General features: G+C 50.3%; 5 protein-coding genes and 1 long non-coding RNA gene across 7 annotated transcripts; 4 read left to right on the forward strand and 2 right to left on the reverse strand.

The window, feature by feature from the left end:
- Positions 1-68: 68 nt before the first annotated feature.
- riok1 (RIO kinase 1 (yeast)) lies at positions 69-4,781 on the forward strand. Its single transcript, XM_086129949.1, has 17 exons — positions 69-256; positions 858-1,038; positions 1,121-1,199; positions 1,277-1,346; positions 1,808-1,850; positions 1,927-2,019; positions 2,093-2,205; positions 2,309-2,389; positions 2,461-2,547; positions 2,624-2,761; positions 2,835-2,938; positions 3,183-3,289; positions 3,365-3,430; positions 3,513-3,629; positions 3,738-3,791; positions 4,378-4,503; positions 4,570-4,781. The coding sequence occupies exons 1-17, from the start codon at positions 198-200 to the stop codon at positions 4,678-4,680; spliced, it is 1,629 nt and encodes a 542-aa protein (XP_085986075.1). The 5' UTR covers positions 69-197; the 3' UTR covers positions 4,681-4,781.
- Positions 4,782-4,918: 137 nt separating this feature from the next.
- LOC147194707 (inositol monophosphatase 1-like) lies at positions 4,919-7,734 on the forward strand. The gene is made up of 8 exons (XM_086129954.1): positions 4,919-5,433; positions 5,580-5,716; positions 6,190-6,294; positions 6,366-6,411; positions 6,479-6,587; positions 6,783-6,891; positions 6,953-7,104; positions 7,175-7,734. Exons 1-8 carry the CDS (start codon positions 5,371-5,373, stop codon positions 7,297-7,299), a joined length of 846 nt encoding a protein of 281 aa, XP_085986080.1. The 5' UTR covers positions 4,919-5,370; the 3' UTR covers positions 7,300-7,734.
- Positions 7,735-7,840: 106 nt separating this feature from the next.
- On the forward strand, positions 7,841-10,465 carry LOC147194708 (inositol monophosphatase 1-like). Of its 2 annotated transcripts, none has more exons than XM_086129955.1 (9): positions 7,841-7,945; positions 8,360-8,435; positions 8,505-8,644; positions 9,106-9,210; positions 9,284-9,329; positions 9,395-9,503; positions 9,574-9,682; positions 9,753-9,904; positions 9,978-10,465. In XM_086129955.1, exons 2-9 carry the CDS (start codon positions 8,373-8,375, stop codon positions 10,094-10,096), a joined length of 843 nt encoding a protein of 280 aa, XP_085986081.1. In that variant the 5' UTR covers positions 7,841-7,945; positions 8,360-8,372; the 3' UTR covers positions 10,097-10,465. The 2 variants fall into 2 exon arrangements, with proteins under 2 accessions (XP_085986081.1, XP_085986082.1); XM_086129956.1 differs by having other exon boundaries at positions 7,849-7,945; positions 8,363-8,435.
- A 141-nt stretch (positions 10,466-10,606) lies between these two features.
- Positions 10,607-11,956, reverse strand: c14h7orf25 (chromosome 14 C7orf25 homolog). The gene has a single exon (XM_086129952.1). It carries the CDS (start codon positions 11,954-11,956, stop codon positions 10,670-10,672), a length of 1,287 nt encoding a protein of 428 aa, XP_085986078.1. The 3' UTR covers positions 10,607-10,669.
- A 1,378-nt stretch (positions 11,957-13,334) lies between these two features.
- Positions 13,335-16,874, reverse strand: dnajc1 (DnaJ (Hsp40) homolog, subfamily C, member 1). Its single transcript, XM_086129951.1, has 12 exons — positions 16,657-16,874; positions 15,657-15,758; positions 15,527-15,573; positions 15,283-15,448; positions 15,120-15,211; positions 14,923-15,016; positions 14,735-14,831; positions 14,507-14,670; positions 14,310-14,429; positions 14,159-14,207; positions 13,670-14,073; positions 13,335-13,571 (listed from the first exon to the last, which is right to left on the reverse strand). The coding sequence occupies exons 1-12, from the start codon at positions 16,801-16,803 to the stop codon at positions 13,503-13,505; spliced, it is 1,551 nt and encodes a 516-aa protein (XP_085986077.1). The 5' UTR covers positions 16,804-16,874; the 3' UTR covers positions 13,335-13,502.
- On the forward strand, positions 14,590-16,044 carry LOC147194711 (uncharacterized). Its single transcript, XR_015102918.1, has 2 exons — positions 14,590-14,716; positions 15,203-16,044. It is a non-coding gene; the product is annotated as an uncharacterized LOC147194711 (long non-coding RNA).
- Positions 16,875-17,019: the final 145 nt, after the last annotated feature.

A 17,019-nucleotide genomic window follows, 5' to 3' on the forward strand; every position in this document is an offset into this window, starting at 1 on the left:
TGAAATGTAAAGCTCCAGTCCAACAAGGGGCGGTCTTGAGCTAAATGATGAAGCCAATGTCTTTCTCGCGGGATCTCGTCACGTGTCCATACCCGGAAGTTAATCGCACACGCGGCTGCTGTGACCACAACACGAATTATTGACACCCAAGTGACTTTACTGATCATTGATACATACGTATATTAGTTTGACGTCATATGGCGTTGTTGGTCGACTCTGTACCTGGACAGTTTGATGACGTAGAGGACAAAGACAGGTAAGGCCAAACATCTGTTTGTCTGTGTTCACACTCCGCCTTGATAAACATGTTTGTCGTCACACTTTATGGCTTCAAATGGTTCTGGTTGAGTATGTTTTTGTGCACTTGCTGTTTCTAAGTGTGTAACAAATGTTACCAACCATTCTTCATGTTTACGTCGTGTGTCTATGCAGCTAAATGGTCAAATATAACGAAAGAGACGGCCAACTATTAATGAGCTTTGTTCTGGCTATGTCTAGCAACCTTGTTGTTGTTTTTTAACTAAGAGTGGTTTCACAACCTTTTGTTGCGCATTTTACATGCAAAAAAAAAAGACCCAGCCCACTGACACACAAAAATAACACAACACGTATGAATAATCCAGATGTCTTCATTCACTTATTAAATGACAGAGTCAGTGTGAACTCTCTGCGACTGGCTGGTGACCAGTCCAGGGTATGGCAAATCAGCTGCAACCGTCATGAGAAGTGCGTCCGAAAGGGGATGGACAGATGATGGCTTTTTGGTGCCTCCACTGCAACTTTGTCCAAATGGAAGAAAGTTGCACCCTGTTTTTGAAATAACAACAATGTCTTTTTGGTCACATGTTACACTGCAGCCAATCCAAAGCCTTTGACATCCCGCGAGATGTCAAGCAAGTTGGCGTTCAGCAAGACAGCGTCGATGACGACGACAATGATGAAGAGGATGATGAATTTGATGATGATGATGATGCATGGGCTTGGTCTGCGGCAGGAGGCGATCTGACCAAACGATACAACCGGAGTGTGGTCGGTCAGGTCAGATAATTGATATCCATGTGATGATGGATGATGATGATTGACAGCTGGGTGTATGATGATGCTGTTTTTTTCCCCCCAGGCGAACAAACAGAATTCGTCCAATTACGTACCTACCACAGACAGGTCGCTGAGAAGGTTTGAGCACAAGATCAACTTGGGTAACGCACACACACTCACGCAATCATGCGCACAAGCACTGCGTGGAACTTTTCCACACACGCTTGTTTGTTTGCAGATAAACTCAATTTCGCTGACTCCGTGATCAACAAAGTGACAACGATGCAGAAGCAGAAGGACGCAGACACGTAGGTCAACACTGCATGCATGGAATTTTTATATTAGATAATTCTTAAAATTTCTACTAAAAATGCCTTTGTAGAAATCGTGGAAAAGGAAGGAGTGAATGATTGCAAAGGCTGCAATGTGTGTTGGCAATTATTCATCAGCAGCTACTCCAGAACGACTTTATTTCGCAATGTGACAAGGTTTGTCAAAATGACAGACCGTCTAAAGGCTGAGTGTGCTTGGAACAGCCACTTCAAGTAGAGTCCAATGCATGAAGTGAATTTTGAAAAGTCGCGCCCAAGTTGAGTTGTTGAAGATGATTTGCGAGGCCGTTGAAGTTTTTCTGAAAATTCCACAAAGAAGGCAGCCGCTTGCCAACGTGGCTCTTCTCTGTGTTGCATAGATCACACTGATTATTTTTTTTTACCTTTATTTATAATGTGTTTGTTTGTATATATTGACCGTCTGCTCTTGCTCGCAGGTACCGCGTGAAGGACAAATCGGACCGGGCCACCGTGGAACAGGTGCGGATTAGCCTCAAGATGCTTTTATTGAGAAAATCAAACACAGGATTGGTACGTGACACACCGTGTCGCACAGGTTTTAGATCCTCGAACGCGAATGATTCTCTTCAAGATGTTGACTCGCGGGATAATCTCCGAAATCAACGGCTGCATCAGTACAGGGAAAGAAGTGAGCTTGCCTTCCCGCGCTTTGACATCTGTCCGCCATGCTCCACATCTCCTCATTGCACTTGTCCCGCCAGGCTAACGTTTACCACGCCGGCACAGCCGGCGGAGACAGCCGAGCCATCAAAATCTACAAGACGTCCATCCTGCACTTCAAGGACCGGGACAAATACGTCAGCGGCGAGTTTCGGTGGCGTACCGTTGCCTGCTTTCATTCATCCATCCCGACTCAAAAGTTGGCGGCCCCTTGGGTGAACCGCGTTGGCTGAAGCCGTCCTGCTGTTGCGGTGCAGGTTCCGTCACGGTTACTGCAAAGGGAACCCCAGGAAGATGGTGCGAACTTGGGCTGAGAAGGAGATGAGGAACCTGATCAGGTGGCAGCTTTTCTGGGAGGAAGTCAATCCCCTGAAAAAGTCGCGTGCTAAACCATCCCAAACGCTCTCAGGTTGCAGACGGCCGGGATCCCCAGTCCGGAACCGCTGCTGCTGCGGAGCCACGTGCTGCTCATGAGCTTCATCGGCAAAGACGACACGTGAGGCCCGCACAGAACCTTTGACGGCAAACAAAGCAGCAGGCTCGCCTTCTCATGTCTGCCCTCGTCGAGCCAGGCCCGCCCCGTTGCTGAAGAACGCTGTCTTCTCCGAGTCAAAGTCCCGCGAGCTCTACCTGCAGGTGGTCCACAACATGCGGCAAATGTTCCAAGAGGCCAGATTGGTTCACGCCGACCTCAGCGAGTTCAACATGTTGTAAGGACAGCGAGCCGCGCGGCCTGCGGGTGTGCCATTTGATCGCTGAGCTTGTTTTCCGCTCCGGCTCCAGATATCAGCACGGCCAGGTTTACATCATCGACGTGTCGCAGTCGGTGGAACACGACCACCCGCACGCGCTCGACTTCCTCCGGAAAGACTGCAGCAATGTCAATGGTGAGTGGGCGGGGCTTCCGCCACTGGGCTCCCTGGAATCCTTTCCTTTCGTCTCTTCTCGTCTCTCCTTTGCTCTCCTTTAGTCTTATCTTTTCGGGGCCACGGAGTATTGTAGGCATGCTGAGTTGTTTTTCGGGTGATGGGCGGGGGCGGGGTGGGGGGGTCCTTGGAAAGATTTTGAAAGCCCTCCTTTGAGGGAATAATAGTTGCAGAAAGATTGGGACTGAACACTTGACTGTTTCAGAGTTTTTCGGGAAGCGCGGCGTGGCAGTGATGACCGTCCGAGAGCTTTTTGACTTCATCACTGACCCGTCAATCACCTGTCACAACATGGACCAGTACTTAGAGAAGGTACGTAACCGGCACGCGGTAAATGACCTCTGATGACCTTTACTTGCCTAACCGCGTTTGCGATCGCCGGCCCAGATGATGGTCGTCGCGGCCGAGCGGACATCGGCGCAGCGCTCGGATCAGGACCGTGTGGACGAGGAGGTGAGAGACGCACCGGCGGCGCGTACCCCTGCGCGCTTTCGTTCGCGCGTCTCTGACCCCCGTGACTTGGGCGTCCAATCAGGTGTTCAAGAAGGCTTACATCCCACGAACGCTCACTGAGGTCAGCCACTACGAGCGAGATTTCGACCTGGTCAGGACGAGGGAGGAGGAGACAGCCGCCAGCCAGCAACACGACAACGTGAGTCGAGCGAAGGCGGCGACGTCGCCCGTCTTCACTTCGGTCAGAGGAAGTGGCGTTGTCGCAAAATCTGACTTTCTCGTCCTCCGCTTTCTCTTGGCTCTTCAGGTTCTTTATCGGACGCTGACGGGACTGAAGAAAGATCTTTCGGGTGTTCAGATGGTAGGATGACGTGAAACTCAATTGCAGCTTCGCACGGCCCAAATGCCACTGCGGCAAATGGTCCAATTTTACTCGTTTTCAATTTCTGAACTCCAAATCATGGCTCATCTTTCTATATCAGCAACCTATCACGACAAGCAGAACAACATAATGCTCTTCCACTAGATGGCATACTTTTCAATTAACCACCACCACTCTGGGAGTATATTTCAAAGTCAAAATTATTTTGAGTTGGTTTTATTGCAAGCCTAATACACGTATTCCACTTGTTTTTTTTTTTTTTGGGGGGGGGGGGGTAATTGTTTTATGAGACCGAAACTTGAGTAAGAGGACTGACTGAAAGTGACAGCATTGTGTTTTTGGCATAGAATTTAGCATGAGTGTGAAATATAGTCACATGCCTTTTATGTTGAAAGTATGTTGGCACTGACTGGGGGAAAAAAAGTATTTTCAAAATGGGAAAACTATATCAAAAATAGTGTGGTGAAATAGTGTAGTTCCGTAGACTTGTGGGGTCACTGGGGATTCCCTCAACGTGCGGTGGAAAACCAGCCCAATCAAATTGAGCTCAATGTTCCATGCACAGGTTCCGGCTCTGCTGGAGGACGACGGGTCTTCGTCTTCGTCGGAGGAGGAAGAGGGTGAAGAAGATAAAGATGAGGAAGCCACTCATTCGCTACCTGGAGACAATGCGGACCCCTTGGACAAAAAGGTGTTTTTCTTTGCGACGTTACCATGACGGAAGAATGAACAAACGAGCAAGGGGCTTTTGTTTCAGGAGAAGAAGAAGCTGGTGAAGGAAGCTCAGAGAGAAAAGAGGAAGTCCAAAGTTCCAAAACACGTAAAGAAGAGGAAGGAGAAAGTGGGCAAGACCAAGAAGGGACGATGAACGTAGACACGGGGCCTTTGGTGGCTGCGGCCAATTGCAGCCTCCGTCCGTTCTTTGCGCCTTCAAAAAGTCCTTCATTAAATGAAGCTTGGTGAAATGTCCGCACAGTCTCCTCTTTGACTGTCTGCAGCTTCATGCCAAACAGCAAACACATCACCGCATGTACGTTGGCGCGTGCTAAGCGGCCTGGAAATCTAATCGTGTGAATTGTAGAGTTGATTGATGGCTGCCACTGAAGGTCACGTCCATGCGTGCTGAGCTGCTACATCTTGGTTGACATTAGTCCAAATGCAAATGTTCAGTTTGATGAAGTTCAACATAAAACGAGAGACAGCCGAATGTGTAGACACACACACACACACACACACAAGAGAATAGATGAAGCAAGTGTGCACACTGAGCACAATAGAAGGCAAACAGTGATGTCACCATAGTGCACTGAAAGGTCAAAATGGATGAAAAGGGCCAAAAGTATTTGGACACTGGAGAATGTTTTACAGACACGCACGAGTGAGAAAGACAATAGAGGTGATGATGATGACGGAAAGGGAGGAGCTTGTGCCACCACACTTAACTTTGATAGGTTCACTGTCGCATGAGTGAGACGCTGCGTTTTGATTGGCCACGAGGGAAATAAAATGAGCAACCGACGATTTGAGAAGTTCAGAACTTTTTCCTCTTCATCTCGTCATGGCCGCTGAGTGGACCGACTCTTTGAACTTTGGCCTCTCACTGGCCAAGCAGGCCAGTCAGGTATGACCTCTGACCTTTGACACACGAGCCCTCCACGCCATCTCTTGGCTCCTTTTTTTTGCTGTGGGCCGATATCATCTCTGTTCACGTGATGTCGTCAGTAACAGCGTCAATAATGGCATTTTTATTTGCCGACTTGGCCGCAGGTGGTGATGGAGGCGTACGAGCGGCGGAGTGAAGAGTTCACGTGTAAAAGTTCCGCTGCCGACTTGGTGACGCAAAGTGACGTGAAGGTGGAAAATTTCCTCAAGTCGGCCATCGGCAGCAAATATCCACAACACAGGTCAGACGTTCCGATTTTCTTCTCCTTTGGAAAGAGGGTTCATTTTTGACATTGGCCTCCTTGATGGAAGGCGGATTTTGGAAACAACCAAGTCGATCTTGCTTTCCTTTCAATTTTGGAGTTGTGCGATTGTCTTGGGCTCCTGCTCCATTTCACCTGAAGCTAAACCCAGAAGGGAAGGTCCAAACAGATCCGGCGATAATGAAAGCCGGGACGGCTATTGGGCGGGATGAGGTCTACTATGCCGGTGCCCCACCTAAAACTATGGCAAAAAATTAGGTGTAAAAAACCAAAAAAAAAATGCCTTGAGTCTGCGATTGTTGAACCTTGACCTAGTTTGACCAAAGGCTGCCACACACATCATTTAAACAACTGGGAACTCTTAAATGTGGAGGAGGAAAAAAATCTGGTCCATGTGATTGGCGTCAACGTTAGCATCAGGTTCTTGTTTTTTTTTTTTTTTCTGGCGTCAGGTTCCTGGGGGAGGAGTCGGTGGCGGCGGGCGAACGTTTAGAGTTGACGGATCTTCCCACGTGGATCATTGACCCCATCGACGGAACCGTCAATTTCGTCCACAGGTCAGAGGCTCCGCCCCCGTGATGATGTCATTTCTACACACAGCAATTCACCCTTGTGCACTTCCTGTCAGGTTTCCATTCGTGGCCGTTTCCATCGCCTTCTGCGTCAACAGGCAGGTGAGCGGCCTGACGTGTCCGTCGAGGTCAGAGGTCAAATGCGGACTGACTTGCTCACGACCTTTAGACGGAATTCGGAATCGTGCTGAGCTGCGTGGACCAAAAGGTTTACTACGCTCGCCGAGGGGGAGGAGCCTATTGCAACGGACGGCGTCTGCGCGTCTCCGAACAGCAAGGTCACCGCACTTACTGATGATGTCATGACACCAGTAAACAATAAAACAGAACAGAGCATTCATATCTTACATCAAGTGCGATGTGAAGGCCTTCATCCTGCGTTTATGTTTTGATCACATCTGGAATTGCTTTGTTCATGAATGGTGGTGCTCTACAAATCAACTTTCCTCGCCTCTTCTGTCTCCTCCAATCAGACGTGAGCAAATGCCTGGTGGTGACCGAAATCGGGGCGGAGCGCGATGACCTCGCTCTGTCCACCATGACCTCCAACATCCTCACGTTACTCAAGCTGCCCGTGCATGGGTGAGAAGGACGCACGTCGGTGTTGATGTCGTTTGCGGTGACGGTTGTGATGGCGTTGCAGGGTGCGCGCCTTGGGCACTGCAGCGGTGGACATGTGCCAGGTTGCCACAGGCGCTGCTGACGTCTACTATCACGTGGGGATGCACTGTTGGGACATCGCCGCCTCCGCCATCATTGTCCAGGAAGCAGGAGGTGTCGTCATGGATACCGAGGGTGGGTGTCAGATCGGCCGCCATTCTTGAGTATCCGCCTCGCCTCCATGTGAGCGTGTCCTCCTCTGCAGGCTCCCGCTTCGACATGATGTCACGGCGAGTCATCGCAGCCAGTTCGTCCGCCGTGGCACATCGGATCGCTCGAGCGATTCGAGCCTTTCCCTGTAGCCATGACGACGCCGAGCCAAGCCAATGACGCGCGGTCATCTGTTATGTTCGTCACGACGGCTACCGGTTGAACAATTGGAACTGCTTGGAGGAAGAGAACTTGAGAAAAAAAAAAGGACAATTTTCGGTTGCACTTTGCAGTTCAAATAATCACAATCAAAATCACAGCAGATAATACATATCATGCTCTGAAAATAAAAACGTTACGCCCACCAACAATTCAGTAATATTCGATTCCATCCTGACGACATTGCTGTATTGACTTTCATCTTGTATTTATATCTGTTTTAGTTCAAAAAGTTACCAATCAAAATGTGCACTTTATTTCCTGGATCTGAACATAACTCTTAACTACTGACACGTGACCCCTATTTTCCGCAGGATGTCTGTCCTTTCGTCGAAATAACTTGATGGAAAAATGTTGCAAGGAGTCACAATGTCACCAAATAAAACTTTCCAAGAACTTCAACAGAATGTTGTCGTTTATCAGTACCAACTCTTATTTGTGGCTGAAGCGTGTCCCAGTGCGACCAGCAGAGGGCGGCGACGGTGACGGCAGGCGTGGCTGCAGAGAACAAAGAAGACAACCCGGAAGTGAGTGGTGTCACTATTCCGTACTGTCAAGATCACATTTAGCATCACATCATCCGACTCGTTTCTTCAAGGTGACACCTGTAAGTCGGTCATTGTAAACTTTGAATTGGTTGTTTCGTTTCCACTTGCGTCGAAGCTTAAAATGGATTGAAATATGGATTGACTTCTTTATGATCACTCTTCCAACGATATTTTCTTCTACCTTTGCTTGACTTCTACTTAAAATGATTCTATTGTGACACAATTCTTGCCTCTGACGCGTCGTCAGTGACGGAAGAAATGCTAAAGCTCGAAAAATCAAATGTCAAAGAAGAATGTCGACAAACGACAGAAATCGACCCACTTCCACCTCCCAGCGTTGATAGGTTGTTCCTGCAGCTGATGATCACACATCAGTGGATTTGATTTTTTTCTTCGAGTTCTTTAACCATTCACAATTATTGTACATAAAAGTACATTTAAACTGCATTCTTGTGTGTCGTGAACTTTTGAAGCAGCCCACATAGGATGACGGACATTTGGCAGAGCGCCATGGACCACGCCGTCGCTTTGGCACGAAAAGCTGGACAGGTACGTATGCATGCACGCGGTGCATAAATGGTGGTAGTCGAGTAAGTGCTTCGTGTTGTGATGGTGAAGGTGGTGCGTGACGCAGTGGGTGGCGCGCAGAAGGAGGCGGTGATGGTGAAGAGTTCGTCCATCGACTTGGTGACGCAGACGGACCAGAAAGTCGAGAAGCTCATCATCCAGTCGGTCAAAGAAAAATTCCCAACACACTGGTGCGAAGCAACTCGTTTGTGCTTGTGTGCGAATAGAAAAGCAAATTAACGTTGAGGAAAAGCCGCTAAAAAAGTGCCTTTGTTGAAACGACGACAGCAAAAATTGAGAGGAGCCGCGTCGCTATGGAAACAGCAGAGAGCAGCGATGCGCAACAGATTCAAATTATTGGCACCCTTGCTTAATATGTGTTCTTGAGTTTTTGATAAATTCGTTTGTTTCTAATAAGAGGAATCCAAGTGTATTTATTCAGTGGGAAAAAAAAAACCCATCCCGCATTAAGAAATACTTGTTTGACATCAAATGATGCGTGGCACAATTCTTCGTAGCTCTCATGTCGTGACGGTGAGGCTCTTTGAGCGGAGCTTTTTTTGCAACCGTCTCGGTCCGCTAGTGGAAGCGGGCCTTTCAAGCACAGGTCTTGCCACGCTGCGAAAAGTGAATGACGATGTTTGTGTGTCAGCTTCATCGGGGAGGAGTCGGTGGCCGCAGGAGAAGTTTGCGTCCTGACCGACAGTCCCACGTGGATCATCGACCCCATCGACGGGACCACCAACTTTGTTCACACGTGAACGCCATTCTTCTCTTTGGTCATCGTTTCATCAACACAATGCTGACGAGCTCGTCCGTCTCCTCTGCAGATTCCCTTTCGTCGCCGTTTCCATCGGATTTTCGGTCAACAAGCAGGTTAGAAGTCGATCCCAATGTCATCAAACGTTGTCACTCAAGCGCTCCGCGTCTCCGCTTCCCAGGTGGAGTTTGGCGTCGTGTACAGTTGCCTGCAAGATCAGATGTACACGGCGCGGCGGGGGAAGGGCGCCTTCTGCAACGGCCGTCCGCTACGCGTTTCTCATCAGAAAGGTTTACACATCATCCCTGACTTATTCCACCAATCTGAAACGGGAAGTGACGTCATGTGACTTTCCGTCAGACATCCGGCAGGCCATCATCGCCACCGAGTTCGGCTCCAACCGAGACCCCGGAGTGGTGGACAAGGTCTTCTCCAGCCTCAAAAGGGTCGTCAGCATTCCCGTCCATGGGTACCGCAGCCTTCGCCCGACCCAGCCAAGTCGAGGCGACTGTGACGGTGTCGTCCGCATCTCGTTAAAGGGTGCGCGGCGCAGGGAGTGCCGCCATTAACATGTGCCTGGTGGCGTCCGGCTGCGCGGAGGCCTACTATGAAATCGGCATCCACGTGTGGGACATCGCCGCCGGCTCGCTCATCGTTTCCGAAGCCGGCGGAGTCCTGATGGACGTCGACGGTAAGAGGTCAGCCGTTGTCGAGGCAACGCGGGGGCCCTCCGCTCAACTGCGCGTGTGTACGTGCATGTGCAGGAGGCCCACTGGATTTGATGTCCCGCCGCGTTTTGGCCGCCAACAATCAGAGCGTCGCCGAGCATCTCGCCAAAGAAATCGACGCCTTCTGTGTGCGGCGAGATGATGCCGCGTCATGACCTCGACATTTGTCATCGATAAGCAACAAAGGTCACATGTCACTGTTGGGATGTCCACATTCAAACTTATATTTTTTTCACCAGTTGATACTATTAGTGTGTGTGTGTGTTTTAAACACAATTGATTGGCAATTGTTTCTGTGACGTCGACGCAACATTGACGGCTCAACCGACATTCCGCTGTTTCCCAAGGTGACATTTATGGTGTTGCAAGGATTCCGCCCAACATGAGCGACGATTACACCGATCATGAGAAATGCGTGAAGTGGGCCACCCGAGCAATAGAGTAGTTACACTTGACAGAAAAATAACCCGATGAATGTTTCTATATGGATTTCACAAATACACAGAAAAATTGTTGACTCCTGACTTGTTCGTTTTGTGTCTTTTACGAACTCGCATCAGCTTTACGGATGCCCATAAAAAAGGCGCAAGCTGATGTTGAAGCGTTAGCATCAGATGAACATAGGCCGACTTTTTTTTTTTGCGACCTACAGCAAAGAGAGGAAATTGAAGTGCCTTGGATGCTTTAATTCTGCAGGAAAAAAAAAAAAAGAGTTGAAAAGGTGAAACTCAAGAGCTGGCCGTTGAAAGTTGGTTTAAACTGTGGACAGGTGTGGCCCTCCACTCCTTGCCCTCTGTGAGCGCTCGCGGCTGGTGCATGAAGACGCTGAATCGGACGCCCTGATTGGCCGCCGCCCTGACGAAGCGGCCGTTGGCGGTCAGGGTAACGGCGCGCAGCGAGTCCCCGGTGCCGAAGATCAAGAGCGAGCGGCGGTTGACCTTGGCGCTGGGCACTAGCGCCAGCGCCCGCTCCGACGGCCGGTCGTCCACCAGGTGCAGGCGCGCCAGTAGCTGGCGAGCGCGCTCCTTCTCGCCGGGCCCGCCCAGCGTGTCCAGGATGAGCCGGAAGTCAGCCACGGCGGCGCTGCAGGCGTACAGCTCCTTGCCCGCCATGAAGGCATCCAGCAATGGCAGGACCGGCCAGCGGCGCTCCTGGGCCGCCTGCTCGGTCAAGACGGGCTCACGGAAGGCCAGGTGACAGCGGCCGTGACTGAGTGACGACACGTAGGCGATGAGCGCAGTGATGTCCAGGTTGACGCGCCCGCACTCCTCGGCGTGCACCGCCGCGGGGAACGCCAGGCTGGCCACGACTGTGCCGCGGTCCACTCGGGTGGGCTCGGGCTCCTCCTCTCCGTCTGTGACCTCCTCGTGGTCCTCGTCTCCCTCCTCAGCCTCCACCTCCTCCTCCTCCTCTTCATCGCCACCCTCCGCCTGCTCGGCGTTGACGGCCACGATGTCCCCGCGGACGGCCACGCCCATCTCCTCCAGGCGCTGCGCCATGGGGCTGGACACGCCATTGTAGAAGGCAAAGACAACCCGAGGGTGGAGGTACTGGACGGGCTGTTGGCGGCTGGCGTGCACAAAGTCCTCGGCCTGCCCGATAACGCTCTTGGCGCCGTAGCGGCCACGGCCCTGCCAGATGTTGTGCAGCGCCTCCGCCTTCCTACCCACGGCCTTGACCCACGTGTGCCCGCCGTTGGCCACCACATCCACTACCAGCGTGCGCTTGTCGCCAGCGGCGTCCCGGTATGAAAAGACATGCAGCACCGCCACCACTCCCTCCAAGCTCTCGGCCGAATCCAGCACGGCGGTCAGGTGCGTGAGGTTGGTGCTGTGCAGGTGAGACTCTTTGAGTAGAAGCTGGCCGCCTTCCGCGCGCTGCAGAAAGCGCAGCTCGGCACGGAGCTTGCTGCAAAGCTTTCCGCGTCCTTCCACGGCGGGATCGATTTGCTGGGCGCGCTGGCACAGGGCTTTGGCCACGCCCATTCGCTCATCTAACATGTCCTGGAGCGACATGACGCACTCATCCTACCTGAGGACACACAATCGTTCGATCGATCAGAAAGGGAGAGGGGCAGCGCGTGAGGTACAAGATCGATCATTTGATCGCTCCTTGCTCGACGTGATCAGTTTGAAACCGCTTGACACAGCCAGCTCAGCGAAACGGCCAAATGAACACATCGTTGTCATACGAAACACATCATAGTAGAGAAAGACATAGGCAAAAAAGGGCGAAAAGGTAACATGACGTGGACTTACTGCACTGTCGACGTATGACGACGGTGACTCCGCTAGTGGCTGTTAGCTTCTGATGCTACCTGTGAATTTCCGTCTTCGACAGGAACGAGCCCGGCTATGAAGAGATCCGTAGGACACACCCCTTTGATCTGCGTGCCTTTGGCGACTCCAAGCTAGGAGGGTCAAAGTTGTCAGAAAACGGCTGAAAAAGGCAAAAAGACGAAGGATTCCTGCCGCACACCGCAGTTACAGCAAGGGAACTGGGAATACACATTCCACAGGTAAAAAGAAAACGATTTAATCAGATTTCCTTAAAAAAAATCAGTTATGTATCGATAGCTGACGTTTTGCTGTTAGCAAAAAATTGAGCCTTGTGAAAATCGGGTGAAACCGGAGAAAAATCACAAGTCAATGTTGGTGCTTTGCCTTTAATTGGAACGTTGACCTTCCCATGATGGCCGCCACGTAGGCACGTCAATTCAGTAGCTGTAGAGGCGTCTCTTTCCCGCTATGGGGATGACTATGTAGATAAATGACCGCTAGAGAGAGCCTCGGCTGGTTTAAACTGCTTTGACTCCAGTAAAGTCTTCCGAAGTCGTAGAATTCTTTCGAGAGGGCCCAGCGCCTCTCAATCAAATTGAAATTTCAATATCTGTCAGAAAAAAAATGTGAATACAATCATTTCCTGAAATCATTCGGTCCAGTTTCCCGTACTTGTGAGAACGAGAAAAGCCTTTCGGCACAAATAGGTGGAGGTTGATTTTTGTGCGATCAAACCTCCAATCCAAGCCCTTTATCAGCTTCGTTCGCTCCAACGAACAGATACAACCGTGCTCGATGAAAGTGTTAAAAGGACTTTTTGGATGTGGCGTTTCAACAATGGCAGCCTCCGCTGGGACGTCAACGTTAAATTGCGAGAGAGACAATTTATTCATTTCCAACACCTTTTCTGTCTTTTGTCAATATATGGAATGAAATAGGTGTTTTCATCAATCTTAATGAATATGGGGCTGAAAACAAAAGTTTAAAATATTGGGAATCAACAGCAATAATAATAATTAGTATCCCCAAATCTATAACTCCAAAATACAGACGAGATACGGGCTGGCATTCAAATGTAGTTAATGTGATGAGCGATGCTCAAAATGAACACGGGTTTGATAATAAATATTTTTAATTATCAGTCAAACATTTGATTAATAGGCAGCATGCTGGGAGGGGGCTAAGGCACATGAAGTAATGAGGTCCATCCTGTTGCAACACAAAAAACTGTGAGCGTGTTATTGGGGTGAACGGTCAGACTCGGAGGTGGTGTCGGGCTTCATCAGCTCTTTGCTTGTTTCCTTTTTTGGACCAGCTCTGCCAACATCTTGTAACGAATCATGCAGTCCTCCTGAAAAATAAGGTGCCCACCATATTGCCGTTTTGAGGTTTCGCAACAGGGATTTTGTTGCGTTGTGCCAAGCTTCCGGCGGTCATTCCGTGGCTCACCTTGCTTTTCCCGGGAACCACTTTGGCGATGCGATCCCAGCGCTCGGCACTTCCTCTGGGAAACTGCTGCAGGGCCAGTTCCAGAAGCTTCTGCTGGTTCTGAGTCCACGCTGCTGCCGCCACCTCCGCCTTGTCCTTGTTCTCCTGCGCCAATACCGGCTCCTCCTCCTCGTCCACCTCATCAGGGTTGAAGTCTTTCTGCCGCCGGGACCTGAGGCGCCCCGCCTCTCCCTCGTCTGCCGCAACCGCCCACTTCCTGTTCCTCCGTTTGACCGCCGCAACTTGTTCATTTTGGCACTGCTCCTTGGCGTCCGTGCCCGCTCCGCGTATCGTAATGGCGTCACAAACAGAAAGCGACTTCGCGGGAAGAGACGGCCCCTTCAACTCGGACAGCTTCACCAGACCTGCGGCGGTACGCGGACCAGAACTGTAGCGGATGCAAAACAAGACTTCAGTGAAGCAGAAAGTGTGCGACGGCAGCAGGTCGACCTGTGCTGAGGTGGGCGGGGTCTTTGGCTTGTTTGACTTTGGTGGTCACCTGTCGGTAAAAGAAATGGGGGAAAAACACTTGAGAATGTCTAATTAGCAAGCTAACGAGTCAATACGGGCTCTCCACAAGCCACGCAGGCGTGTCACTCACATCTGTCACGGATCTCCCCAGCTCGTGCGCGATTTTGTCCCAGCGACCCGGCGTTCCTCCCGGAAATTTTCCCATCAGTCTGCTGAGTAGGCTGATGTCCTCCTCGCTCCACTCCGTCGCCTCATGTCGGCGACACACGACAACACTGAGGACTTTGCGCGTGTCCATGCTAATTGCTAGTTCTAACAAGAAGGCACCTGCTTCCTGACGGGCCTCTGCTCCTGCAGCCATTGGTCCAGCTGTTCTTCCACTTCCTGGATGGATCCGGTCTGCTGGTAACTTTGAAAGTTCGCCTCGTCTGCCGACGGCTGGTAAACGGGGAAGTCCATCTTTGGCTTCTTCACCTTTGACCGCTTCTCTCCTGAATGCGCAAGGTCACGTGAGCCATCGGTTGACAACTTGAAGAGGTAAAGCAAGCTTCTTACTGCTCGCAACTTCCTGTTGAGCTTTTTCTTGCTCTTCCTCTTCTCTCTGCTGCTCCTTCTTCATCAGCTTGTAGTCTTCATAGTATTGCTGCACCTCCTGCGATCGACAAGCACAAGAAGCTTTTGGAAACGTGCGCTCACACACACACACACACACACACACACACACACACACACAGGAAATGTACCTGCAGGGTTTGGGGCATGTGTTTGATTGACAGGTAGATCCACATGCTGACTTTAAAAGGAAGAATGTCCTGCCAGTGGGGGCGCTCCTGAGCCCTATATATATATATATATATATATATATATATATATACACACACACACACACACATGTAAGATTATGACCTCACACTGGAAGTACTAACGCCAAGCCAAGTACCTGTCAGGTCGGTCGGTTGCACCGTTCTTAACTTCGTCTTTGGCGTTGATCTTCTTCTTCTTTTCTCTCTTCTTTTTGGCCAGCATTTCATCCTACAGACACGCAGGGGTCACCCGGGAGGGAACACGAGCCGCCGCCAGACGCGCACATGTGTGCGACTCACCAGCAGCTTCTCCAGGTAGACGGACCAGATGACGGCGTAGTGGCCGACAGTGATGATAATGAAGAGCAGGAAGGCCAGCTCGCTGTTGCTCATCTTCCTCACGCGGCGGTAGTAGAAGACAGGTTGCCGCCAATCGGGAAGTCCGTTTACCAGGATGTCATCGTACCTGCGCGGACACACAGAGGTGGTCGGAGGCCAGGCTGAGGCGCCACGGCAGCAGCACGAACGGTCCCATACAGCTCACCTGCGTCGTCTCTCGTCATCCTTCAGGACTTCATAAATGGCCACCAGCTGTCGAGCAGCACAAACCATTTGATAACTTCTTGCGCATACCTTTGACAATTATTTTCAAGTTGTGTCCTGATTCTCGTCACCTGTCGGAACTGCGTCTCGGCATTTTCATCTTTGTTCTTGTCAGGATGCAAAACGAGTGACAGGCGGCGATAGGCCTTTTTGATTTCTGATGCCGATGCATCCTGAACACAAAGCAGAGACGGCACCTTGAGTCGCGGCGAGTCCTACTCAGGTCTATTTCTGTAGTCATTGCCGGTGTGACGCCTCGTGCTGCGCGGACCCACTCGCTCAGTTGGCCGCAAATATCAGGAGTGCACCCGATTTGTTATGTTGTATTATGAAGTGCAGATTTTGCAGGTGAGTCCGCATTCAGAAGATGACCTGGCTCCATTTGCCCAAGACAAAACAACTTGTGACTGGGGCTGCATGATATTGAGGGGGGAAAAAAATCGGCATGATGATGATGCACATGATTTATCATATTGCTTGAACATTAGAACTTGACAAGTGCACATATGTGACCTGATATCTCAAACACGCACACACACAAACACTCTCATGGATTAGGTGTTACTGAAACACGCAGGAATTAGTATACAGTATAATATTGTTTGTTTTGTTTGTTTATTGAGCCTTGAGCATATAATATACACAATAACAGGTTGACAAAAGTCAAACAAAAATTATGTGAGGAAAATTAGAAAGTAGATAAAAGTAGAAAACACACATCATCACGGTTGTATGCTCAAGGGAGTAGGAAGAAGTAAGTAACTTATCTAGTCCTACCCCTTATTTTGTAACAATTTGATGTGATCATTTTTCAAAACAAAGAACAAAAGAAAATCTACATATCATCAAATGCTTTTACCCTTAGTACATTTAGTCTATACATCGTTATGTGGTATGGAAACAAATTGTACAGCGTGATCATTTTATGCTGTCTTGTAACGTAGCACGTCTCTGTTATCCGTAAGCATAAAGTAGCTGTCCCGTCGAGTCCTTTGGACCGGAACCGGGCCGCGTGGTACACCACTGGGTCGACGTTCATGTTACCATGGAGATGGTCGGAGTGCCACGAACCTGCTCGAGCGACATGAAGCGGTAGAAGGTGTCCGGGATCTCCTCGACCAGGTCCAGAAGCTCCAGGTCTGCGTCCCAAGCGTCCGACGGAAGGCTAACGGACAGGAGAACCAAGCCGCACACCATAAGCCAATCGCCCGCATTCATCTTGCACTGCTCACCTCGCACGGTTACCGATCGGCCAGCTCAGCGGGCCGATGACACGGAAGTGCTCGTCAGTCACATCCAGGTCGAGCGTCCTGTCACCGTAAAAGTAGTGATGGCGTTTTCGGCTCTTCGGTGGTCCGGTTCATTTGGATCGGCTCAGTGAAAAGAGCGGTCTCTTTTGGCTCTCAAACGGCTCTTTTAACTTTAGCTTTTCTT

Source organism: Hippocampus guttulatus, chromosome 14, assembly GCF_054856545.1.
Source record: "Hippocampus guttulatus isolate MCC_2025c chromosome 14, RoL_Hgut_1.0, whole genome shotgun sequence".
NCBI lineage: Eukaryota > Metazoa > Chordata > Actinopteri > Syngnathiformes > Syngnathidae > Hippocampus > Hippocampus guttulatus.